This window comes from Carassius auratus, chromosome 7 (assembly GCF_003368295.1).
Source record: "Carassius auratus strain Wakin chromosome 7, ASM336829v1, whole genome shotgun sequence".
Classification (NCBI taxonomy): domain Eukaryota; kingdom Metazoa; phylum Chordata; class Actinopteri; order Cypriniformes; family Cyprinidae; genus Carassius; species Carassius auratus.
Genome location: NC_039249.1, coordinates 35,850,323 through 35,877,569, shown reverse-complemented (window position 1 = coordinate 35,877,569; position 27,247 = coordinate 35,850,323). Strand labels below are relative to the sequence as shown.

At 36.1% G+C, this 27,247-nt stretch overlaps 1 protein-coding gene across 2 annotated transcripts in view; it reads right to left on the bottom strand.

Moving 5' to 3' along the window:
* plcb3 (phospholipase C, beta 3 (phosphatidylinositol-specific)) overlaps positions 1-27,247 on the bottom strand; it is a 56,366-nt gene that overhangs the window by 9,714 nt on the left and 19,405 nt on the right. For both annotated transcript variants that reach the window (XM_026268708.1, XM_026268709.1), the window contains exons 3-27: positions 12,658-12,726; positions 12,425-12,565; positions 12,075-12,154; positions 11,167-11,220; positions 10,958-11,030; positions 10,014-10,114; positions 9,409-9,575; positions 9,162-9,308; positions 8,918-9,075; positions 8,476-8,558; positions 8,302-8,386; positions 7,613-7,760; positions 6,400-6,501; positions 6,175-6,254; positions 5,993-6,089; positions 5,753-5,837; positions 4,984-5,108; positions 4,739-4,893; positions 4,456-4,617; positions 4,238-4,337; positions 4,028-4,132; positions 3,183-3,277; positions 1,501-1,630; positions 656-691; positions 433-542 (exon numbers count right to left, since the gene is read on the bottom strand). In XM_026268708.1, coding sequence (XP_026124493.1) covers positions 433-542; positions 656-691; positions 1,501-1,630; positions 3,183-3,277; positions 4,028-4,132; positions 4,238-4,337; positions 4,456-4,617; positions 4,739-4,893; positions 4,984-5,108; positions 5,753-5,837; positions 5,993-6,089; positions 6,175-6,254; positions 6,400-6,501; positions 7,613-7,760; positions 8,302-8,386; positions 8,476-8,558; positions 8,918-9,075; positions 9,162-9,308; positions 9,409-9,575; positions 10,014-10,114; positions 10,958-11,030; positions 11,167-11,220; positions 12,075-12,154; positions 12,425-12,565; positions 12,658-12,726 — 2,688 coding nt within the window. The remainder of the gene's footprint in view (positions 1-432; positions 543-655; positions 692-1,500; positions 1,631-3,182; positions 3,278-4,027; positions 4,133-4,237; positions 4,338-4,455; positions 4,618-4,738; positions 4,894-4,983; positions 5,109-5,752; positions 5,838-5,992; positions 6,090-6,174; positions 6,255-6,399; positions 6,502-7,612; positions 7,761-8,301; positions 8,387-8,475; positions 8,559-8,917; positions 9,076-9,161; positions 9,309-9,408; positions 9,576-10,013; positions 10,115-10,957; positions 11,031-11,166; positions 11,221-12,074; positions 12,155-12,424; positions 12,566-12,657; positions 12,727-27,247) is intronic.

Below are 27,247 nucleotides of genomic sequence, written 5' to 3'. Positions count from 1 at the left end.
TGTTATCAGTCTCTTTCATTTTTTTTAAGTTATTACTATCATGGAGATTTTTTTTGCTATTTGAGCAAACAGGGAAGCAAAAAATAGTTAAGCCAACTACGACGACTTACACATTGGATTGATCTATTTGTCTATGTCTATTTACCACAAGCAAAGCCTATTAACTAAGACATGCTACTATAGCTACAGTGCATGTTCAAACATACGAGCAGTGTTTGGCAATGTGCTTAAACACCCTTTCCATCAAGGCTTTCTCAACCAAAAATCGAAGCTGGTCTTGAAGAACTGAACTTTTTTTTCTTTTCTTTTTCTTTTTCTTTTTTATCTAGGCCAAAATATATGTGCATATTATTTGGTTAAAAGTGACCCTAAGGGAATTCTCTACATAACACTTAACTACATATGGTGTTGCAAGAATAGAGTGCTTTTTACCTTTTTGAGATGTTTCTTTTTCAGCTCCTTGAGTTCCTTGCATTGCTTCTTCAACAGCTTAAGGTAGGAGTTGTGCTGTTTGAGCTCATCAATAGATTGAGGTTCGATTACTGCAAAACACAGAAACAAAAGCTTGTCCGTGATCTGCAACACCTCTCAAGCCTTCGCAGGGGACTGATGAAGATGAGTGTACAATGGTTAGATGAGGGTGAGTGAATCTTACCTTTAAGAACACTGTTGACAAAATCTTCTTTTTGGCCTAAAATATATTACACACAAACACTCAGTTCACTTAATGAACATGACATGGATACTCAAAAATATACATTAGAGGCATAACGGTTCACGGTTCAGTACGTATTGCGGTTTTGAGGTCACTGTTTTGGTACAGTTTAGTTTGGGAATGGTGTATTCTTAATTGGAAATTTTCATAAGAATTCACTAACACTTGGTAACGTTTGTCTTTAAAAAAAAAAACGTTTTAAATTAATAAGTAAACATTTGTATTAAATAAACAGGCTCTATATTATTATTTCATTACAGTTAATGTTCTTCAGAGAAAAAGCTAAATCAAGCTACATTTAGAAGTCCAAAAAGAAATATGTACATTTGAAAAATACATATTTTAGTAAATAACACTGTGCTCCTTTCTGTTGCGCTCCATTTTGCACTTGCATAGTGCAGTTTAAGTTTAACCATGCCTCACTTGCTGAAAAAAATAACTAAATATTAACTATAAATAATTCTAAATATACAAAAAAAATTTATATGAATAAAAAAATAACTATTATGAAATGAGAACTAAATTAAAAATGGAATTCTCAAAAAAATCTATTTATTAGAGCTTATAAATGAGATGAACCTTGCACTGTGCATTAATGCAAGCTGTCACTCCAAATGTCTTTAACAAAAGTGATTATCATCATTTTTTATTACAACAACCGCTATACCCCTAATAGATTTCAGAAATGAAATGACTGGAACATTATGGCCAAAATGCCATAATGTGTGGAGAGAATGATCGTGAGCAAGACAGCAGGAGAAAGAGTTTCTGAGGTGAGACCAAACCTGATGCAGGAGGGTTCATGACCTCAGTGACTACAGAAGGAAGTGTTGGAGATGACAGAGGACAAATAGGGTCAAAGGTCACAGAGCCACTGTCAATTTTGTCTCCTTCATCTTGTTTCATAGGTCCACCCTACAGAAGCAAACACACACAGTATGTATTCACTTAATGGCTGAAATATCTACAAGATGTTAGATCATGTAGCAGTGAGCTAATAATAATAGGAACCGATCACCCAAAACAAATTTATTCCAAACCCATTAAGGAGAAACTTATTAATAATATATTTGTCACTATTTTTAATGTAGTTATAATAAATGGGAACTGGAGCTTTCAAGATTCTAAAAATATGCTAAAGTACCATAAAAGCATCACATGCAGAAGCATAAACTCAATCAACTGATTAATTGAAAATATATGAGTCAAAAGAATGATTTGCAGAGGAATAGGACTGAACACTGATGAAGGAAGACTTGTATGTCAGGATCTTCAGTGGACAACTAATGTGTTCATTTTAGGGTGGGCTGCAAGTTTAAATGGGAGATCACTAAAGCTGGGGACACACTACACGACTAGAAGAAACTTTCTAAGACTTGACCTCAACACACTTAAAGACCGTTATCATCGACTGGAGCAGATTCTAGTCGCTGACAGTCAGAAAGGAGCACAAACTTAATGACTGCAGTCAGTTCACTACACGACTGTGGGTCACTCATGACTGGACAAATTGGAATAAAAAAACAAAAACTCACAAAACCGGCAGCATCTACACTCACCCCCTCAGCCGCCCCCACCCCACCAAAGACAACACAGATCTGTTTTACTTTCTTAGTTTGTGCTTAATATAACTTATGGCTTTCCTGCTTTGTTGGTGTTTCTAATAAATGCAATTTCCTCATCCATTTGACACAACTAGTATATAATTAATATATATTATATATATATATATATATATATATAAAATTTTATCATATTTGTGATTTATGATTTCTTTATAAAACCTTTATAAATTCTTGAAAACAAATTTTAAGTAGTAAAATGTTAAGAAAAAATAGCCTCTAATCTACAGATAAGATACAGGCAAATAAAACAATTCTTGATAATTAAAACAAAAGAAATGACATAATTTATTGGCTATTCTATACTTTGCATATAAAAACTAAACCATTTAATTTGCAGTGTTAACTTATAAATTAAAAGAAAGACCAAAAATAAATCAATACGATACGAATCATGATTTTACAAAATTACAAAATGAATGCAGATGATGTTTGACAGTGAAGACATCTTCATTGCATAGCTGCATACAATTGCTGGTGTCAGTTGCAAATATTAAAATGTTAAAAACATATTTGCGAAGCCGACTGGTAATGACTGGTTCTTGAATTCTAAGATAATAATCTTTAGACACCACACACTATGCAACTTTTTCTGCCGACTGCAAACAGCGACTGAACCCAACTGGAACAGACTCGATCTGACTGGGCATGATCAGTTGTCAATAACAAATTCCAATCATAATCGGCATGAAACTCGTGCAGTGTGTCCTCGGCTTTAAGGGGATTGGTTGGTTGCAAAAATTCTAATTGGACACCAGTCACTATTAGCAGAATTTTGTATAGAATACTGCCAGACATTTGCTAAGTGACACCTATCAAAGGTGAAGTAGACAGGCATGACTGACCTCAGTGAGATCCTCCATAAGTGCTAAAAGCTGTCTTTCTCTCTGGGCCAGTAGAGAGAGATGTTTGATGGGGTTTGTCAGAGCCTCTGCATACTCTACACAAAAACAAAGACAGAGGGGAAAGAGTAAGACTGTACAAAGGTTGACAATGAAGGCCTTATACCTGAAAGACTACTGGTTTGAATTAAACTCAGAGTGACCCATTAACCAACTTTGTTTTATTAAATAATTTGACTTTATTTTTTCAAATGGTTCTTATTTTATCTTTGTACTGCATATCCCACAATTCCTAGTAAACTACATTTCCCTATATGGTGCACTACATTACCCATATTCCCCTGGTCAAGGTCTATAAAGACCTTACTTTCTTCCTTTGTCCCTTGGTGAGGTGTGGGTGTTTGAATGGACACCCAACCATGTCCTTTGAACCCTTTCCTTAGGATGCATTAAGTTTGCATAAGTTTGTTTGCCAATTATATCGTTTGAATTTATTTGAATTGTTTATAGATATTAGTTTGTTTAGACTGAGTACAATATGGATGTTTATTGATGAATTGATTGTATGAGTTTGATTTTCTCTTTTGTATTGTTTGTAGTGATTTAAAACCATCCTGTTTATGCTATGCATCCTGTTCATCATGTCCATCCTAGTAATCCTGCTCCATGTGAATTTGTGAACTTCATGTCATATGAATAGCTAAAGATTTTTGCTTCTTTAATCCAATGGAATAAATAAACAGTATTTGCACAGCAATATTGTTCACCAGCTTCTAATATTACCTCTAAAGTAGCAGATTATGAACTCACTGTCATGGCATTCATAGTGCCACACAAACCTCTCCTACCTTGGTGTTCATTGGGAATGTAGTCTTGTGCCTCAGTGTACACAAGTAGGGATGACAGCATGAGCGGTTGGTTCAGCTCATTCTTCAGACAGATGTAGTGATATCCTAAAAGACACATAAACACACATATGGCAGATGTAGGACTGTAGAGATTTAGTACAGCATCAGACTAACAAGTCTGGTAGATCACTGCCTCGTACTGGAACTAACCTGGTCGCATTGCAGATACTGGCAAGATGCGATGGCCAATAAACTTTCCATTTTCTTCATACACTGCTATTCGCAGAGATGCAAGGGTGGGCAACACCACCTAGAAAGATAGAAATGAACAGCATTTCATTTAACCAAAAGGTGTAGATTAGTAGATTTTTAAACGGCTTCACAGTTTTTACGCATTTTAGGACAAAATGTTTCTTTTCAGTTGTTACCTTGTTGAACAAAAAGGTTTCATCATCCCAGACCGGGTCCAGAGAGTTGTTGTTAGAAGTTTTCGTTCGATATTTCCTTTTAGTGTCTGCGGGAAGCCCAAACATGTCCACCTCCACGTAAACCCCAACCTTCTTATCGTTCAGAAACTGACCTGAGATGATCTATGTATATGAGGGAAAAGTGAGAAATGACACGATTGTACATATCACATGTGAAATTACAAAGTAAAATAGCTGACTATCACTATATCTTTAAACAGCATACTACATGTGCACAAAATACCCTGATTTTAACTGTGTTGGCTACGATGCCATCCACAATGTCCATAGTAAAGGGGTCGAAGTGTTTGTCCGTGCGTCTCATGAACTCTGGCTTCAGCAGATAACCACAGTGGCCGTTATATTCAAACACCCCCATGTTCAGCTGCATCGGCAAGTCTGAGACAGAGAAGAAATCAGCTTATTTAAAACTTTTCAAGGCTAGAAGAAGCAAGAAGACAATAAAATAGTGCTGTTTTCATAGCTGACCGAGAGTTTGGAAGTTTAGCGCCACCATTTGGCAACCCACGTTCCAGAAGAGCTGTGGCATATAGTTACTGGAGTCCACACGAGTCCCTTTGGGGTAGATCCGACTCAGCTGCTTCTTATTGTATCTGAATACAGACATTTTGCTCAGGAAGAACAACATTACTTGAATATAAAAGCGCAAACATGCACAAACCAAGCATATAACTTAAACCATTGCCATATCCTAATTTGTATATTTTCCAACCTAAGTAGTATTCAAAATTAGATTAAAGAATGTTGAAATGAGTATGTCAAAAATACCCTGATGGTCTATGATTTCTGGTGAATACAGTATATTCGGATCAGAACCACAAACACAAATTAAGAAAAAACACTCCAAGCTGGATAACATGGATCTGCTTTTTAAATGTCCACCAGTAATAGCCGGTCTAAAACAAAAAAACACACAGCGGACATGAAATACTGAACCTACAATATGGTAGAAAGAATTAATGAGTAGTATAAATAAACAGAAATGTGGAGTGTACTGTATATATGAGGAGTTTATATATGACAGTATGATTGAAAGGCCAGTTCACATTGACATGATATGCGTAAACTGTACAAAAGATGCTATTATGATATGGTAGTATGTACCAATACTTGCCTAATCCTCCGCTACATACAAGATTTTTCTTCACATACTTTTAGGAGATATTACAAGTAGGTAAACTGGGATGCAGCACATTATAGCAGTCATTATCTGCTGACTGAGGCTGATGAAGGATACTCAACAAACTCGCTGGGAGAGTTCTTCAATGTGTCCATGCCTTTGGTTTCCACAAAAGATGACATCTCAAAATATTTATTCCTCTCTGAAAAGAGAGAGAAAGGGATCCAAGTTAAACTCTAAATGAACAATGATTTTATAAGACAGACGGATAATTCTGTCCTGGCTTCTAAATGGTCAACACAGACACAGAATACACAGCATAGTAACAGCTACGATGTGAAAGGCATCACGACTCACTGGTTGCCACCTCAAAGGATTTGAATTTGACAGGTTCTATGTAGTTGACCAGCGTAGACATCTCCTCTGTAGCATTCACCTCACTGTACGCAGTGCCCTGAAACAGAGAGACATGTCAAAGATGCACACAGAAAGAGAGACAGAGAGAAGAATAGCAAACATGACAGACTGACTGGAGTTACCTCATCAGTGTTGTTGTGTTTCTTTGGATCTGGAATGGGTTCCTCTTCCTCCTCTTCTTCACTGTCCCCATCTCCCCGATCTAGTAATTAATATAAAAAAATAATACAGACAAACAGAGAAAACTGAATACACACTTTAAGTGCATTAACCATGATCTTCCAGACAGGTGCCTTAGTGACAATCCTGATTGGTTGAGACCTCATGTCAACTAGGCACAAACCCACCAATAGACTTGCGGATATCAAGATCTTTGGCCATCCTCTCTGCAAGCTTCTCGCCCCCATTGGACATGAGCTGGCCCACCTCCCCATCAGACAATGGACAATCTAAACACAAATCTCATGATGAATGGGTTTGGATGTGAAATGAAACCGGTAACAGAAAATTGTAATGTGTGCATATGAAATTGCTTGTAAATGAATGGGCCAGAATGATTTCAAGACGACAAAAAGAGTGAAAACTACAACTAAAACACAACCTTATGCATTTTCAGTGCAGAAGAGCTGCAAAATGTAGCTAATGAAAGAGTTAAAATTGTAAATGTCATCATTAACGACCAAGAAAGAGTAAATGATGACAAATAATGACAAATGATGACATGGTTCAATAGCTAACTATATAATCATGCAGATATGATAGAGATGTGCAATAAAATGGACCTTGAGAATAAGTGATGAAATAAAAATGATTCCAAAATAAAAAAATCATATAAGATCACATGTGAAATGGATGTTGAAGACTGCAATACTAGTTAAGACAAAGAAGTTCACAGTAAAAGTTCTTAATTTTTTTCACTGTTCAGTGTATAATTTTGCTGTCAGACTGATTCAAGCTAACGTCATGGGTTTGAGACTTATGCACTAAAAAATCTGGTTGAAAAGAGCCATTTACTTGCAAATCAGACATCACATACATACTTACATTACACCTGTTGCTGGGACAACAAGGACAATGCAATAATGCTGAATGCTGATGGAGGAAACTAGGACATGCACTCTAAGAGACCATTCACACAGAGCATGTTTTCTGAATTACACTATGTGCATTCTAGGTAAAGCAAGTTTAAACATTTTAAGGGTTTAAGGGACATTGATTTCCCAAAAAAATATTTTAACATGATCCTTCACTTATAAAAGCTTTAATTATAAGCTTCACATAATTAACTTCACTTGTAAAGTTTTTGCACAAAAACAGTCTTATGTATGTTTGCAAAAATTACCTTTACAAATTACAAATGCTTAGGCATGGTGTTTTTTGTTTGTTTGTTTTGTTCCACTGCCCTGATTCTCTCTTTTTTTTTTTAAATATGAAACAAGTGTGAATGGACCCAGTGTGTGAAGATACCCCATCTTGACACAAGTTGCTACAGTATACATACTTCAATTATTGTTGTAATTGTTTTGATACACAGTCACTTTTGTGTTAGAGTGGACACACCATTCAAAGGTGAGGACTGCTCATCTGTCCCGTCCTTGCGTCTGATGCTCCCACCATTTGAGGCCCTGTGCTGATGTTTCTTCTTGTTCTTGATCAAGATCTTCCCCATGAGTTCCTGGGGGCTTGGCAGCGATTGACCAGGAACCAGCTGTAAAAACAATAAACACATAAAAATGATTCTCTTCATTATAATTGCCAAATCACTGCATTCCATGGTCAAATATTTCTGTAATAGCAAAAACTACATAATTAGTGTAATTATATCACTACATTGGTCTGTTTCCTTCTACAATAATGCAGTGATTTCAGGTCAAAACATGACTTTCATTTATTATTTTATCTGGTAGTCACTTAATAATTTGGAAACAAACTTTATTAGGATGATACAGAACGCCTTCACTTTTACTGGGATCCTGAGTACCCTTGACTAGATATTCTAGCGATAATGGACCATCCTTGCACCACAAGTAAAGTTAGCATAAGTTTAACTTTGACCTCGGCTTTAAAAAACTTAGCTTGAAAGTTTATAATGATTGTAAAACCTTTGAAAGTTTTAAGGTGACAGACAGATAGATTGACTGATTGATCGATTAACTGATTTGTAACAATTAAAGTTGAAATTAAATTTTATTTTAGAATTATTGAATGGTTTTTGAAGTTTGGCTTTTTTAAGGTGTTGAAGAAATCACCGGATATTTCTCCAGGGGTTCAATGAGCAGCGCATCCCCGAACATAGAGCGACAGTACTCTGCCATTTTAGCCTGCTGCTTTGCCCTAAAAGAACATAATCAAGATACAAATTAACAGGATAAAAAAAAAAAAAAGAAAAACAAGAAATAAGCATTATTCACACTCATACTTACGAGTCCACGTGATTTTCGAAGGACAGGATGAGAGGGTAGGGAGACGTCTTGAACGCACTTTCAGCGATGGCCTCGATCACTTCCTAAAATTACAAATATTGAAACTTTGTCTCTCACTGCAGTTCAGTGTTTGTGCGGTTTAAATGAAGCGGTTTTCATTTGACAGTAAAGGTGCAGTCACATTAGGGAAGTTTTGCGGTCAAAAAAAGTTCCTTATGTCAGTAGTGCTGCAATGTATGAAGCTCAGCTCAGCAGGAGCTACTTTCAAACCAAGCAGCTTTCTATTGGTCAGCAGGCAAATCCATGTGACCTACAGTACTTGAACCCTTGGCTAAATCTTCACACGGAAATCTTGCAAAATTGCAAGGATTCCAATTGAAGTCACTGTATTTTTCCCATAAACATTTGCAGAACAATGTTAAATGTGAGGCCATAAACACACCTTGAACGATATCTCAGTTGTCATGGTAAAACCGTGCGTGATGATTGGCTCTTCCTCAGGTGGGCGGCCCTTCCAGCAGTCCAGCTCTATACAGCGGCATCCTGTCAGCAACACCTGCCTGTACATCTCCACTGAAGACAGGCCCGTCAACTGACCCACTGAAGCGGGAAAACACAGACAGAGTTCACAAATGTGTGTTTATTACCATATTTGCATCTATGAGAGTGTTTATGCATCTGCGTACCTGTGAGGTATGTGTTGTGTGAGGAGTTGATGAAATAGTGGGATAGGGGTTGGTTCATATCATCGATGATGTCCAACCTCTCAGGAGGAACCACAGAGTTCTCATCACCTCCAAGATATTTTGTGAAGCCCATCAGGGAGATCTGATCTGCTCACACATGGACAGGTGAAACAAAGCACCACCATCAGTCCTTTCGTCACTGTGTCTAAATGTGTGTGTGTGTGTGTGAGAAAGAGTGCATCTGTACCTCTCTCCAGCTGGCTGGTGTTGGTCTCATATCTCTCCATGAGCTGGCGAACCTGATCTCGCTTGAGTGGTGGGTAAAGAACCTCATTTAGTCGAGAATCTCTCTGTTTGCGGTTTATAAAGTCCATCAGCTGATCCAGAGACAGGAAGGGCTTCCCTTTGGAGCCACTGTGAACACAGTGAAGAATTAAACGAGTCAAAAACATTTCACAAAGTATCTTAACATAATTGTTAAGACATGAAGTGGCCCAAGACATATTTGGACACACTTAATAATGTATAAATATCACTTTATTAGAAACAAATATTATAAACAAAGTATCAGTAGCATTTCTTTTTCGGGGCCCTTTTTACACAGATATGTTTCAATACTTTATTCTGAATAGCATATCTTTTGTTTTGTAAATTACAAACCTAACAAACTTCTTTTGTGAAAACTAGCTTGAAAGTGTGCCATTTATCTTCAATATAAATTCTATTTAGTTGTTATATTAAATCAGAGAATATCGGTCATAAATAATTCAATGTGGCTTGATTAAATAATTAAAATCGCTTTTTTTGGGGCTACTGTATCGTTGTCATCGCTGTTTGACTCCGTTCACTCACAGCTCCACGAAGATACGCTCCACCTCCGGTCTGGGACTGAGTTTGTTGAGAAAGTTCTGGAACATTTCCCAGGTGAAGTCATCTGGCTTTATACCATCCGCCTGAGGACAATAAAGAAATGAATGAATGACAATGAATGAATGAATGAATGAAGATATGAATCTTAATAAATAATCTTGTAAAAAGCTATTTTATCATTAAAAGTAATAGAAGAGAAAATTTTGTAATGATTTTTAGCGTTATTTTGTGTCTGCAGTGCATTTTAAAAGGGAAATTACCAAGGAAAACCGGATTTATCTTGTGTTGAAATAAAGACTTTGATGTACTATATAGGTACATATGTTCACAACATGAAAAATAAAATGTAGAAATGAGACCCACAGTACAGCTAGATAGCACAGTTCAACATTTGCTCAGCTCTACATTAGTGAATGTGCTTGTTTTGGGGGTTGATGATATTGATACAATGACTGACTAGAAATGTGTTTACTTCATGTTAAACAGGTCATTATTTGTTGATGTCTGGTGTAGAATATGGCCTCTTTAAGTTTTGCAATTCACACTGGAGTTCAACCAGCAGAGGGCAGCATAAGGCAGTGAACAGATTGAGGTGGACATGTGCTGATCTAAGACCAGCTCCTCTGTGTCCAAACTGAACCATAAAAGGACTGACCACAGATCACCAAAAGAGTGGCAAAGAAAAAGAAATAAGGAACATGTGACGTGAAGACAGAGCGAGACGCAAAACAAAAGAGATTGGATTAAAGAGATGATGGTTGTGGGTTACATATATATAAAAAAAAGCATTTATATTGAAAGAACAAAAGAGACAAAAACAGAAACAAACATGTCACATGGAACCACAGCAGACAGACAGTAAAGGATCAAACTGAAACTGGCTAAAGGTGTAATAACTTGTGATTGGTGCATGACTGATTGATTACCCTGTTATTGACCAGACCGCTGTGCTCCAGCGCCATCTCCACACGTTTCTTATCTGAGAACATTTTCAGGATGCTGAGAGAAGTGAAAGAGAAAGAAAAAGAAAAGAAGTGAAAGCAACGATGAATGAAGAAGTGGCAAATTAGCAACGACAGCCCTGAAGAACTGGAAACATCGCTATGTTTGAGTAAGAGAGCTTGTGTTTACTCACTTCTTCACTGGGATTTTCCCATCCTGATTTACCTGCAGCTTCAGCTTGGTGTAACTATGAAAAAAGACAGTTAACAACATCACACTGGTTTCCTTATCCTTGATCTTTTTCATTAGCCTACACTGATTATCTGCAGTTATAAATTAACTAAATCTTAATAAAACTACAGACTCTTGGAACGACAAACACCTGACATTAGCACCGTCTCAGACTGATGCAAAGACTACGACAATAAGGGGTATTTTACATTGCCTCCATGGTATTTTATATTGGCATTTTGCCTGGTGGGGAGTTGACCTCAAATTCGGTTTGTAAACGAGGATTTAACATTAATATCTCACCCAAAATTGAAAACTCTGTCGCTTACTCATCAACAAGTCTTTAAGACTTCCTTTCTTCCATGACTGGGAATGAGAGTTTTCAATTTCATTTTTGGTGAACTGACCTGACCACCCATGACCATCAATTACAAAATCAACCCTTTTGTCAAGTCTTGAGTTGAGAGGATTCAGAGTGAAGTCAAATTGTGAGAAAACAGGTCAGATTATTAAGCAAAACTGCAAGAACATACGTAACAATTATGATAAATAAAACTGCAATGGTAAGTTGCAGAGAAAAGGAAATGCAGTAGCATTGGAAAGATATAAAGTAGTGATTCAATTTTGAGATTTAATCACAATTGTAAAATATTCACAAATACGAGAAATAAAGTTGCATTGTGAGATATATAGTTCAGTGAAGTGGGCTGGCACTTTTTTGTATTTGTGCTACACCAACGTGTCACTTGGCATCAAACAACAGCTTCAGACACACACACACACACACACACACACACACACACACCCCGAGAGAGAGAGAGAGAGAGAGAGAGAGAGAGAGAGAGAGAGAGAGAGAGAGAGAGAACTCACGCTTTGAAGAAGAAGGTGTTGCGGGAAGCATTCTGGGAAAGTATGTTTGTGGCAAGTTTAAACAGCTCATCAGTCCACTCCTGGAAACCCAATCATAACACCAAATAAACGTTCATAAGTGAGCTCATACATTTATTATGCAAATATGATTATCCTTTAAAATCAGTCAAACTTCATACAAAATCAATCAAACTTCAATATTAGTCTCAGATGAGAGTCATCTAATGTACAGTGGGTCATTCAGAGCACACTCCAGCAAAGGTAGAAAGAGGACAAACAGGACAGAGAGAGAAAGAGGGAACGAAAGCGTGGACATGGTATCTAGGTGATGGGCCTGTTGTCGTGGTTACCTTGCAATAGCCTTCCTGCACAGCTTGGAAGTTGAGGAAGGAGATGTTGACCAGGTCATTGCCGTAGACGATAGTTAGCAGCTTTGTTTCTGGGCTGCTGTCTGCTTTGTTGAAACCCAGTGTATCACGTATACGTTGGTCCTAAAAACACAGGCAAACCTTACCACCCACGTGCACTGACATATGAACCTTTCCAAACATAACCTTCAACACAGGCTCACATAAAAATGTACCTTTGGCATCTTGGCAAACCTCCCAGTCCTGGTGTCCCTGATTTGACTGATGTCCAGGATTTCCACATCCTATAATAATAATAAAAAAAAAACAACAACAGATACACAAAGAGATAAATAAATCATAATCATTGCTTCTCAACCAGAGAACCGGGGCCCAATAGTGTGCCTCAAAATTTGGTACGGACAAAATAAGCATTAAATAAGTACATAAATTAACCCTGTCAACAAACAACAGTTTTATTTTCTTTGAAAGAGTTTCCCTCCCTAAACATGTGATTTTATTTACTTGTCTAATCATTTGTCAAATACTGCTGAATGAGTTTAATGGTTCAAATTAACCCCGGTAATGATAATAATAGGTTTGTCATTTACTTTCATTTCCTCAGAATTAATGTCAGTTAGACAGAAAGTGGAGACAGGCATACATCCGACATTTCAAAGCAAAAGTTTTGTGGTTTACTGTCTGTTTCTCTTAAATCCAACCGCAGCTATATACGCAACAGTGTACTCATAAACGTGGACACTGTCACAACGCAGACATACACTTTAACACTCCTGGGAAAAATACTGACGACTCATTATGCACTGCACAGATTTCGGTCCAATCTGATTATTTTGAGAGTGATAATGCCCCTCCCCCATTACCACCTGTCACCAATTAGGAAGTAGCAAATAGTGGCTCCTAGCTGTGACTTTTTACAACTTAAAAGAAGAGCATTTAATACGTCTCGTCTGTTTAAGGTAAATGTGTCAGCAAAATATAGAAAAAGGGTGATTTCATGGGGTCTTTAAGAGTAATGGCGAATGAAATAACACTGAACAGATGTCCAGAGAATCCCTGACACCGCACACACACAAACACTGACAAAGCGAAGGATGCGGTCACTTAAGTGGAGAAGCAGTCATAAGTTAAGAGTGAACTTTATGACAGATTCCCTCAACACTTCAGGATTCACATCTCGGATAAACGTCTCTGCTTCATGTGCTCTGGAAAGAGAGTCGATCTCGTAAAGAGAATAGCTGAGTAAATGAGCTGGGGCAGTGGTTGGATGACTGTGCTTGTAAACTTCAACAATAAACAAAGCAGATCTGGACTGTAAATACTTGCTCTATAGCCGAGGGCTCCCTCCCTTTCTCTCTCGCTCTTTATCATCTTCCGCTTTCCTGTACTATCGTCCCCTCCCACCATGGTGTGTGACCGTGTGGATGAAACTCCAGAGTGTGTGCGAGGGTCATGGGTTACTGGTCAAAGTCTGCTAAGGACTGGTTCCAGTCCAAACAGGCCCAGCAGTATGGAGCCGGACACACACACACACACCTCTCTATATTTTTCTCCCTGCAGCTAATGACTCATCATGAAACACTGGCTCCCTAAAGTGATACTGGGACAATTTATTTATATTTTAATGATTCATTTTCAGATACTGTGAACTTCCTAAACCAGTAATGTTTGTTCTTTAAAATATTTTAACAAAACAAAAACTAGCGCTATCTGTCCATATGTGCACAACATGGTGTCCTTAGCATTACTTTAGAATGAATAAATAACAAAAATTTATAAAAATATATATTTTTTTAATAACACTGAAATACATCAAAGTAAAAATACATAATAATAATAATAATCCCATTTTATTTAAGATATGGAGTTGACAATAAAATTAAGGAAGTAAAAGTTGTAAAGCTTTCCGCCCTGCCTCTTCCCCATTCTGTGGGTGTGACTGTAAATATAAACAAGTTATCTGAGATTTCTACCAAAACAAAAATAAAAAATAAAACAATTATTAAAAACAATGACACAAACAATGAATAAAACTGATCCAGAGACACAGCTATTTTTATATGAAGATATATTTACCACAGTTCAGCTGTAAAGTAATGTAACATTGATGGTATCAACAGGCTGCATTCGACTAACCGCTACAGGCTTAGACTTGTGAAATATCTTCCTGAAAAAATTAGGCAAGCGTTTCTGCACAAGGGTGTTTGCAAGTGTGCGGCAGTTCCTAGCATACATGCATTCCCCTCATTCCTGGCCAACAAAGAATGTTGACCTAAAGTTTAATATTTAGCCCACAATGTCCCTGTAGTGTTATTATGTCATTTATAAAGTTCAGAAAGAGGAACACAGTATACACACTAAATAGACACAAGTGGTTCTTGTACTGGTGACATCACATCAAAAAACTGTTTCTCTATTTATGATTCAGCATTTTCACAGGTACAGAGTAATTCCCCTTCTCTGTTTAAGATTATGGCTTTTACCATGCAGCTGCCATACATCTAACTTGCATCGCTGTGACAAAAGGTGATAGAATATAAAGGCAAATGGACACCATGTTTCCAAGTAAAACGTCTGTGTACAAAACGTTGTTTTCAAAATTCTTGGAACACCATAACTGCTCATTCATTCTGCAATCAAATATATCTGAATAATGACAGTTGCCCTGGGTCCTGCTTTATAACTGACAGGTTATTTGTTCTTCAGGTAATCTGAAACATGCATTTCCTACATTTCTGTGCTCATGTTCTGCCTCTTTAGCAGTCTGCACAAAGAAGAAAATATAATTTTAACCAATTGTTTCAGTACATATACATACATATACACAAACATGTATTATGTAAACAAAAACTTATTTTCAATGCAATTAATCACGATTTCTCGTTTAACAGCACTAATATACACATACATATATGCATACACACACACATAAATAAAATAAAAAAATTATATATATATATATATATATATATATATATATATATATATAAACACACACACACAAACAAACACACACTAGGGGTGGGGCGTTATCTGCGTTAACGTGAGACTCTTATTGGGCGATAAAAAAAATATCGCCGTTAATATATTCTCAAAGTTGGGTTGGGAGCTGGGTCTATACTAAGCAAGTTATGATGATTTTCACCTTGATATTTTATATAACCGACTGGCTGAGGCCAGCCTAAAAAGATGCTCAGGACAGTTGACGGGCCACTGCTGCGCATCATCACGAAAGCTTATCTTTTTCACATGTTTTTAAGCCTTACCGCTTGTCGATTTAAACATTAAAGCATCCAAACACAAGACGCAGAGAAGCTGAACAGAGTAGCTGGTTACTCGCGCGCTGTGTTCGGTGCGCACGAGAGAGAGAGAGAGAGAGCCGCGTATCACGGACAGTGACAATGAACTGAGTTCTCTTCTGTGAAGTTCACCTCGAAGTCCCTATTGCACCTGAACGAACAAATACAAATCGCAGTTTGAACAAACAAAATATGTGAAAGAGCCCAATTCAGTACTCGCGGTGTTCTGGTGTTCAGGGTTTACGCAGAGAAAGGCGTCTCAAAACACTTGAACATCGAATTTGCTTATTTTTGCTCGTGCCGACAAATACATACAAAATGTGTCAAAATATCCACCTTGGAAATGACGCTAAAAAAAAAAAAAAAAACGTTATTTCTTAAGTGAAAGTAAACAGTTGAGGAAAAATAATGGGATGTGTATTATATTGGATGTGTTCATCGTCTCTTAAAGTGACCGTGCCTAATTTAGCTACTGGCTGCTGTAATGTTAATCCAAGAAAATGAAAATGAAAGTCACTCACTGCTCTTGACTGAATTTGTAGTATTAACAGTCAAACCAAAAATTATTCAGACACCAGATATAATTTTTGATATATATAGCAAAACTGTAATAATGTGAGAAATGTTGAAGGTGTCTGAATAAATGTAGGTTTGATTGTATATTTCATTTTTACACTGAAGACTATCCAGTGCTATTTTACATTTAATTATTTGGTTTCTGTACCTTGACACCTACAAACTTGAAAAGAAAAAACTTGAACATTGGTGTGAAACAGGCATAAGGTTGTTTGCGCCTTGTGCAATGTGGAATTAATTTACAGCTTTTTCAAGCACTTTGTGATGCATTTTGGAAACAGGAGACGAGCCCCTTTTCTAGTGCACCACCTAGCTTGATAAACCCCTTCTCAAAGACTTACGGTTTGTCAGTTTTATTTGGGTAACACACATATTCTGAATGCCTTCGGCAGAATTCGAATGAGCCATTTTAATCTAGATAAATTTCAAGATCACAGTGAGATTAATCTAGATTAAAAAAATTTATCTATGCCCACCACTAATATATACACAAACACACACGCACACACACACACATATTAATATTATTATTATTATTATGTGTGTGTGAATGTATAGTAAATATAATGTATACACAACATTTAAATTTCCAAAGTTGAACACACTTCACAAATATTTACAAAGGTTTTCACAAACAAATCTGTGACACACACCACAGTTTATTTATGAAAATTGTATTAATTTTAAATTATGAAAAAAGTAGGAAAAACTGAATGAAACTGCATACACGAAAATCACATGCCCTTGGAGACCTTATAATCATGTTAAGATGAAATTGAATAAAAAATTTCATCTAAAAAATATTTTGTTATATAGAGTAAAAGAGTAAGTTAAACTGAATTATATATTGAGCTGTGAGGTTTGTCTGTATAACAGTGCAGATGCATAAAAGGTGTTTGTTATGTTTGAACCGGATATGAGGACAATGCTTTGCTCAAGGATCTGTTTCTCAGGCGACAGATCGTCCTTAGAGAGTGACGAAAGACTGTAAAAGAAAAGGTTGTGTGGAATTTTTATATGAAGATGGTTTGGGTGTGTTTTTTTTGCCAATGACTAGCTTCGGGCATGCGGTCACTCATTTAGAATGCACAAAAACATTAGACCAAGGTTAAGAACAAATTAATGTGTGTATGCATGTATTGTGAATTAGGTGGAGATTTTTCATGGCAAGTTCTTCTGTGTGTACAAGTAATATGAGTCTGTATGGGAAGGTGTGCCATTCTCATTTCAACAAAGCTACCCAGTGCCATGGGATTTTATCATTATTAGTTCAGTTGTCACAAGCACACTTTCTTACTATCAACACCCGCATACACACCCCAGTGCCAGACACGACAGGAAGTGACCGTTGCCTGGGCTACACAAGGAAGTTACAGCAAGATATGTTCACTGTAACACATATGGTAGTTTCTCTTTAACCTTAATTGTCTGTGTGCATGTCCTCCCTTGTGCTCACGACTTTGTTCATTTATCAGCATGGGAAGCTCGAATTAATTTTGAAGACTTTATGTATTTGGAGATTAATTGTTTCCATAATTAAGGTCTGACCCCACAAGAAGCCACAAGAAGGTCAGTCACTCACGGGGTGCAGGGCAGGGAACAGCCCCTAGGGCTTTGTTGGCAGATATAGTGAGAGGCAGTACAGGCCTCTGCTTTTCTCTTTGTATACATCACCTTTTAACATGAAAAATCCCTCTTTATCTCACTGGCACAGCAGCAACTGAGGAGTGTAAATTAGGCTCCGGGTGTGGTGGCTCACTATTGTGTTGCACTGTTTTGCTTTGTAGTAGCTTGAATGTCTATACCCTGGAGACTTTTTTCCCCTCTCAGTCGCTTTCTTTCACTAAGCTTATTTTTTTCCAGCTGCTGGTGACATTAACATCCTAACTTTGGTTGATACTTTTGGAAGGTTAGTGAAATTGCACCACTTTCTGTTGCAGGACCACTTTAATCTGGAGATCACATTTTATTCTACACCTGAGATTTGCATCTCAATTAAAACCAGTATTCAATTCTATTTCAAATTGGGCCAATTGTTTAGTTTAAAAAAAGCCTAAGCATCAATACTGTGTGTATGTGTGTGTGTGTGTGTGTGTGTGGGCATGTTTTTGTGACATATCAGGACACAACTTTGTATAATGACATGGGTATGACACAGGTATTACAAGGAGTGGTTGACTTATGAGGACATAACCCATGTCTCCATTTTTCAAAACGCTTTTAAATCATACAGAATGAGGTTTTTTTTTTGAGAAAGTAAAAATGCCCAAAGTTTCCTGTGAGGGTTAGGGTTAGGTGTAGGGTTTGTGAAGGGCGATAGAATATACAGTTTCTACATTATAAAAACCATTACGCCTATGGGATGTCCCCACTTTTCACAAAAACAAACATGGATATGTGTGTGTGTGTGTGTGTTTGTTTATGCTATATTGTGGGGACATTGATGTATGTGTATGTGTTTTTATATGATAAAGCAAATAAACCTTTTTTTAGGAGAACGCCTGATCATCGGTATCATCTGAAGCTTCACTGTAACTGTATGATGCATTTCAATGATTCCAAATACAGAAGCAATTCCAAATCTAAATGGCTGACAAAGAAACTAAATTAAGGTTCTACAGTGGCCTAGTTCAAGTCCTGACCTGAATCCTACAGAGGTGATGTGGCAGGACCGGTTCAAGACTTATCAAAGCGTCAAACTGTTTCTGTGTGAGGAAGAACAAGCCAAGATTCCCCTGCAGTAAATTGCAAGACTATTATTAAATTACATGCAGTGTTTAGTTACAGTGATTGCTGCGGAGTGCTGTCAAACCAGACATTAGGCATTTACTTTTTCACAGGGTTGATATGAAACTATGTTAGTGGTTTTCACAGAGGCGAAAAAAGGCTATTACAATCTGATAGGCTGATTACACAACTTCTGGAAGTCATCAGTCCACCTGGAAATTAAGCATAATGAAAAACAAGCATTTATGAGGAAGAACAAATCACCAGATTTGCCAGAGTTAGTCAATATCCATGAGCAGAACTGGATATAAGTTGTGCAATAAAATTTCAGCATCAGCAGTGATATTTAATCTCTATCCCTTTAGTTAGAGCACAAAATTAACAAGAATCAAAAGCCATGTGGAAAGAAAATGTTACATTTAAATAATGGCATGTTCCATGTAATCATTAATTTGCTTAAAAGACAACTGTAAAACAGCTTAAACAAATGTCAAGAAATTTTACATCCAATAAATAGTCAATAGAAAAGTTGCATGAAATATGCAGTTCCAAATTTTGTATAAATAATTTGTATTATTATTATTAACTGAACAAATGGTTTATTTAACAAACATTACTTTTAGTGACGCACCGACTGTTCGGTAACTGAAATTATTCGACCAGGGTTCAAAGTCCAACGGAAATTCTGCACCCAAACAGTGTTACTCGTCAGTTGCTCAGTCACATTTTTATGAAAATTACGAACATGAAAAGGCATGTGACAATACATGCGACAAAAATCTGCTGCGGTCAACAAAAAGGAGCCCTGAGGTCTTCATGTGGGATTCCGCCAAAATAAAAGCTGAGAGAAAAAAAAACTCCACCAACATTCATAAATGTTAGTATTATAATTTTACTGTTGCTCCGCAAAATAAAATAAAAAAAGACAATAATAAATGATAATATTAATAATAATAACATTAGCTCAATGAATACATTTATAATAACATACAAAGAGTGTGTTCAAATTGGGATCTATAACATTGCCTAATATTTTAAAAGAAGACTCCTCTGCTCCGCAAGGCTGCATTTATTTGTACAGTAAAAAAGCATGCCTGATTCAAGAATGTGGGTCTCTAAAATGGGCAAAAACATTATTTTATTAACTTACTAAATTCAAGTTAAATTGTGCTTTGTTGGTATAATGTCTGCTAGAATGTTAAAAATATTTTCAGTGTGAAGTAAATATTTCTAAATTGTTGTTTCTTTGAAAAGCAAGACAAAACCTGTAAAAAGCTAAATATGGCGTGAAAAACCGTGTTTAATGTTGTTTGGCTCCAGCCAAGAATTTTCATTTCGGTGCATCCCTAATTATTTTGGGTTTATTTTGGATTTCAGCTAAAATAATTAATTTCATTACTACTGTATACATTAATGCTTGTACAACAATCTCTTCCCGTCTAAGTGGGCAGATTTTGGCCAGAATGAGCTGCAAAATGGACCAAAAGTCAAGCTACAGGAATCAATTGAGCATTGGGTGGCTTTTGCATGGAAAGTCACACAGAAAGGTGAAACAGACGAATAAAATACAATAACACAAAAGGTCACAGATCTGAGGAAAGGAGAGATGTATTTCTCCAATCCAGTAACCCTGCCTCTATCATTCACCCTTACTGCCCCACATCAACACAGAACAGCTTTGTTAACCTGTCGCCTGTCTGTCGCACAGCTCTACCCTTCCACCCCCTCTCTCTGTCTCTTGTTTTTCTGTTTCTTTCCTCTTTTTCTTTCTTCAGTGCAGATAATGAATTTGGCCTGGGTCAAGAGTTTGTGATTCTTGTCATTCCTTTGCCACATAAGGATGAAAATCCTCATTCAGTTGAGCAGTACAGTAAGTGTTTTATATATATAACAGAGAGAACGATGACAGAAACACCTGACTGCTGAATATTAATAATGGCTTGTACAGGCTTGCATTTTAGGCATGAGTCCAGAGCCATCTATAACAAGAAAATTAGATGTCATGCATAAAAGCCCACTTGTGGAGGAAGAAAGAAGGATAAGGATATGGATGAAAAGGAAACTATTATATAATCAACTCAAAAAACACATTTCCTGTCTGCGTGTGTAAATGTGTGGATTTGTTTCATTTTACAGTGGCTTTAAAAAGTATTTGCAAACACCCAATTATTAACAATTTTATGTTTTGGTGTATTTATATAAATTTGAAAAATCTAATTTCATTGTTTTTATATAATGTTTACGCACCACAACCGCTACGTTTAGGGGTGAGGCTAATATTTTTTTTTTAATCAGAGAATATTTGTTTTTAACATGACTAACTTCATTTAATAATAGACACTTCCAGCTTTATATACTGTATTTCTCATGTAATTTTTGTTCATTTTAGTGACTCGTTTCATGATGATATTCACAGAGACTGAGAGTGCAAAAAGTGCAACCTGTTTTTTTCTGTTTTTTTTTTTAGCAAAATTGATGATATTGGGAGACTATACAAATAATACTTATGTATTTTTTTCAGTGAATATTAAAGAACTATGAGTTTCTCTAGCGTGTTTTGTAGGTTTGTTAACTTGAAAAAGTAAACTTGAAAGTAACTTGAAAGTAAAGTTATTTGTAATCTGATTACTTTTTAAATGCAGTAATCAGTAATCTAATCAAATTATAATTTTAAAAGTAATTAGTAATTTTTTGTTTATTTTATTTTTTTTGTAACTTACCAAAAATTGGTCACAATATATATTTTTTTTTATTTCAGTCGATATTGACAATTTTAATGCTAAATTTAAAATCTTTCTTTTTAAAAGACAGATTTTTGTTCTAATTGAAAGTTGAACAAAACCAGACTGTTAATTGAGGTTTTAAACTACTCTTTATGGTCAGAACATGACAAACCCGATTTGAGTTCTTTAAACTTTTCCACTCATTTTCCCTTAAAATAAGTGCCGTTTGAACTTTAAGCTGAGCGGATAAATGGTCAGTGTGGCCTGGTTCAAATGAGAAGTGCTGTTTTGTTCTGCTTTTGGCGCATAAACTCTATACTGAACACTTATTGAACTCTTGTTATAATTTTAAAGAGGAAAATTATAACTGGGAACCTGGAGGAGTCCATGAATTAAAGGGGGACACTTTGTAAACAGGGATTGTAACAAATATTTGCAACAGGACATTGTGTTACACTCCAGGGCTTCTGTTTTGTTGGCATATAAAATATACACAAGTCCAAATGCTAATACCATCATCGGCCGCAGCATTTCTAACCTGCAGCTTTCAGGTTTTAGTTCTTTGTATTGAGTCAAAAGATCAATCTGTGACATTTAGATCCTCTGTTTTTCAAAGATTGGCTGAACAAACGACAAAACTTCTGAAGGTCTGCTTGTATTTTGGCTCTCCCATGTTCACAGGTATGACTGGAAGTGAACAGAGCATAGTGTAACTTTGCACTTGAACTTATTGGTGTTATTTCAGAATATCTTGAAATTACGTCTTTCCAAAACGCAAACCAAAAAGAACAACAAAACCTCTTGAAACATTAATATTTAAACATGTAATCTATCCTGACAAAAGGGGTCCTTGGAATGGATTTTTTGGTTCAAATTGAATGCATGATTTTCTTACTTTTGTAGAACACCATTTTAAAGAATGTTGGTAACCAAACAGTTTGGAGACCACTGCATTGACATCCGTTGCACTAGGGAAAAGAAGCACCGAGACATTTCAAAATATCTTTTATTATTCTCATACAGGTTTGGAATTGCATGAGGGTATGAGGACCACGTCCATTTTTAATTGCACCATCCCTTTAAGTGTCCAAGTACCTTTTGGAGCCACTGTGTATTATATGGAGTTCTATGAATGTGCTGTTAGATTAATTAACCATTCAAAAATAACTAGCAGCAGTCACCAATGTGACTCTTCCTTATGATTGAACTATGAACAGAGCATCAACAATGAACTAGCCAACAGACGGAGATCTACTAGATTAATACATAACGGAACAAAGATTAGAGATAGATCAGGCCTGACATGGACAGACATCTTTATGGAGCTCGCTCTGACTGACATCTCCTCCATTATCTCTCCTACACACTCTTTTTCTGTGCGGTTATGTGGTTTGGTTTCATTAATGGGCTTTGTTTTTCCTGAGGTATTTTGAAAATGTGCTCTTATCTTTACTCAGTCTACCGGGTATGTTTTAATGCTGTGTCTCGAGGCAGTTAAAAAACCACAACCTTTTGAAAGGATGGCAATTTCTTTCAGTCAGACTATTTGATGTTCACTGTGCATTTCAACTCATGAAAATAAAAAAAGAAAGGAGAGAGAGAGAGAGAGAGAGAGAGAGAGAGAGAGAGAGAGAGAGAGAGAGAGAGAGAGAAATATTTAAGATGGTTGACTGGTCTCCCAGCCTGGATACACTGGTTAGATGACTCTGTTTATCTGGGTTTAGAAAGCCTTTACACACTTTTGCACACAACGTGAAAAGGTACGTTTACAGCATGGTAAAAAATGTTTTGTATTTGGAAATTTTCTAATAACACAGAATGTGTATTCAACTTAAAATTACTTTTCCATTTTGTTATTTTATTTTAAAATGTAATCCTGTGATGGCAAAATTCAATTTTCAGCAGCCATTTCATCAGTCTTCAGTCTCCCGTGATTCTTCAAAAATCATTCTAATAAACTGATTTGATCATTAAGAAACATTTATTATTATCATCATCAATGTGCAAAACAGTGCAGCTTAATATTTTTGAGGAAATGATGACAGATTTTGTGTTTCAGGATACGTTCATGAAGAGAAACTCCAAAAGAACTTTTATTTGAAGCAGGAACCTTTTGTAACATTAAATTATATTTGCTGTCACTAATGCTGCCTTAATAAAAAAAATATATAAAACAACAACATACTGACCACCTTAAATTATATATAATTTATATTACAAACTATAGTAACAAAATTAGAGTACAAGGAGTGTATTATATTTTGAATAAAAATTCACTAATTAAATGTTATCAAAAAATACCCATGTTGTGTTATACATCTTAAATACCCATTTTTAATTTCAAGATGAACCTTTTCACTTCTTTCCAGTTATTTAATCCCAAAAATTTTAATCTGGACCATTGGATCCCACTGTAAATAAAAGTATTGTCACTCTAGGCCATTTGTTCACTACCGAAAGGCGAAAGTGAGAGAGCAAGAAAGAGGAAGAGAGCATGAATGAGTAAGAGAGGGAGAGAGAACATGAGTGAGGTTTTTTTTTTTTTGGAGGGCATGCTATTGGTGGAGGGCACAGGGCAAGTTATGCTCCAAAACTACCCTAACAGTCTGAACGATTTCCTGTATGCTTTCCCACGCTTGCAGAAAGTCAGAGGGAGAGAGAAAGAAATGCATACAAGTGAAAAGAACAAGAGCAAAGGCGATTTTACAGAAAGTGATATAAAGAGGAGAGAGGAAGTGTCATGTCACCGTTTACAGTTAACGGACACACTGACGCCTTTCTGTTTCTCCCTGATGACAACCAGCTGTCCCTGACAGAGAATGACAGCCCTTAAGAAACAAAAATGAAAGGCAGAGAGCAGGGGAAGAAGAGAAAGATGTATGAGGAGTGGAAACAGACACATGGTGAGAGCAAGACCAGTCAGAATGAGCCTGTGAGCTAAAGTGAACCAGAGAAGAGAGGCTAATGCAGCCTCAATCCCATCGTTAACCATTAGCTTCAGCACAGATGGGCTCCCTATCCTGCTTTATCACAAATAAATTCTGCTAATTGAAGAATAGCGAAAGCAAGAGTGCTGTTACCCTCCAAACACAATCTGCCATTAAGGACAACGATACCACTGTACACAATCCCACATCCTTTAGAGAACCACAAATTTACTAAAACTGACCAGATGCATGTCTGATGGAGCTTTCTGATGCGAATGCTAATCTATTATTGATTCTTCATAATGGCAGTGGTTTACACGCATTATGTAAAGCTTCCCTCTATTGGAAAAACATTAGCTCAACATGTCATTGCTCAGCTAACCATCTTTATATGATACAATCACCTCACACTGTCCCTAATTCAGTTAGTTTTCTAGTTTTGCTAGACGCTCTGCTCTTAAAACCATAAAATGGATGGTTAAACTTCAGCTGGTCAGACAGTCAAAAAACGATTTCTTTAAGCACCCATTAAAACTATACTAGACATTTTGTCAATTCAATATAGATTTTTTTAAATGGCTACACTGGACAGAGTCACAGACTGATTTCTGTTGTCTTACGGCCAGGATACAGGATACTGACACGCATTTGGTTTACACATGCCGTTATAATCGAGGTGCAGTGTGTTTTTGCGTAGTTAAGCTACAGTTTGCATATGTCTATTCAAATAAACATGACAAAATCCTGAATATTTGAAAGCGCTAGTCACTTCTGTATTTCGGAGCGTGTTCACAATATCAAGGCCAACTGTAGTCTGATTGACACATTGACAAAGACAAGCTACTACTCATTATCCAGGTCTGTTAATTTGGCAGTTTGAAACGACAGTTATTGCTTTAATCTGACTGCAATTGGACTTTTATACTCTTAACACAACAAACTTTCAATCTACTCCAGACTATATCAATAATAAACTAAAGTAACGACAATAGCACAAATATAGGACACTGATACTGAACAACCTAAAGAGCACAGTAAGAAAATTCAACTTTGTCCATCTTTCAACAGTTATGTGAATAAGTTCCCAAATTAAATTGGTTCATTGTAAAAAAAATATAAAAATAATTATCTGTATATACACTGTATATACAGTTTTTTATATTTTTGAAGCAACCAATATTTTAATGTAACAAGCTTTTGATGGAGGGACAGAAATCTCTCAGATTTCCGCAAATTATCTAGTTGTTTTGATTTTTTTGTATATATATAAAAAAAATATGTAAAAAATAATTATATATATATATATATATATATATATATATATATATATATATATATATAATGAATCTGCTATATATATTTATAAAGTTGTATTTGTGTAATCAACACCTTTTTGTTTGCCCGCAAATCAGTTCAATGTGAAAAATTAACCTATGATCGTGTGTCTTCTCATCTAAAAGTCCAGAGAACTAGTCAGTAATTTGTTGGTAGGCTGAAAGTTCATGTCATTAACTAATCATTGAAGTGTCAGACTACACATGACCAAAGTCTAATTCAAGGGAAGTCTGTTCACACTGCCGCCATATTTACAATGCCTCCAGGCATCTGCTTTGGGCACGCAAAAGTACTAAAATCTCCCAAACTTGAAGAAGTCCCTGCACGACATCATATTTGATTTGATTCTGTATCTACATCTATTGTGACACCCTTTATTATCATGGTGGTTATAAGTGCATTTTAAGGTAGAAAGCAGATTTTGGTACCTTCAAGTGGCTTGGTATATTTACAGTACATTGTATCACTTGAAGAAATACAGTTCTAAACTGTAAAATAGAAAAGCACCAGTATGCAATCTTGTAATACCTGAAACACTGTCATTGTATTTTTCTAAACATTTCTGGCAACCAGTCTTCTTTTTTTCTTTTCTTTTTTTTTAAAATGTACATGTGTGAACATGGATTGTTATTATGTTTAATATATGTTACAAACTACAATAGTTTAATATATAGTACATTTAATATATTTTATTATATATAATATTTAATATATGACAGGTAATAACATTTTATTACATAAATACTGAGGCTTCTCATTTGTAAATTGCTTTGGCTAAAAGTGTCTGCTAAATGAATAAATGTTAATGTTAATACAAATGTTAATTTGAAAAAATGCAAATGCTAACGTTGCCCTTTAGAACAGTAAAATTTCTCTAGTAAAATTTTTATTGTTTGCACCGATTCCTGCAGGTAAGTATAGATTATGCATCATTTTTCCTTTTTTTACAGAACACATATAAACTTAAATACACAAACACAACAGACAACAATGTGTTTGGTTTATAAGGAAGAACAGCAATGCACTTTTACACACACAGTTTCTTTTTCCCTCTTTCTCTACCTATGGCATGACCTTGCTTGTGAACGAAAGTAAACTGACAATTAATTTGGTATGTGCCATTTTCTTACCTATGCAACTTAATATGATGAGCCTGTGCATGTGCCAGGGAAATACAAGGAAACCCAGGTAAGGAATTGGACAGGATAATGGTGAAAA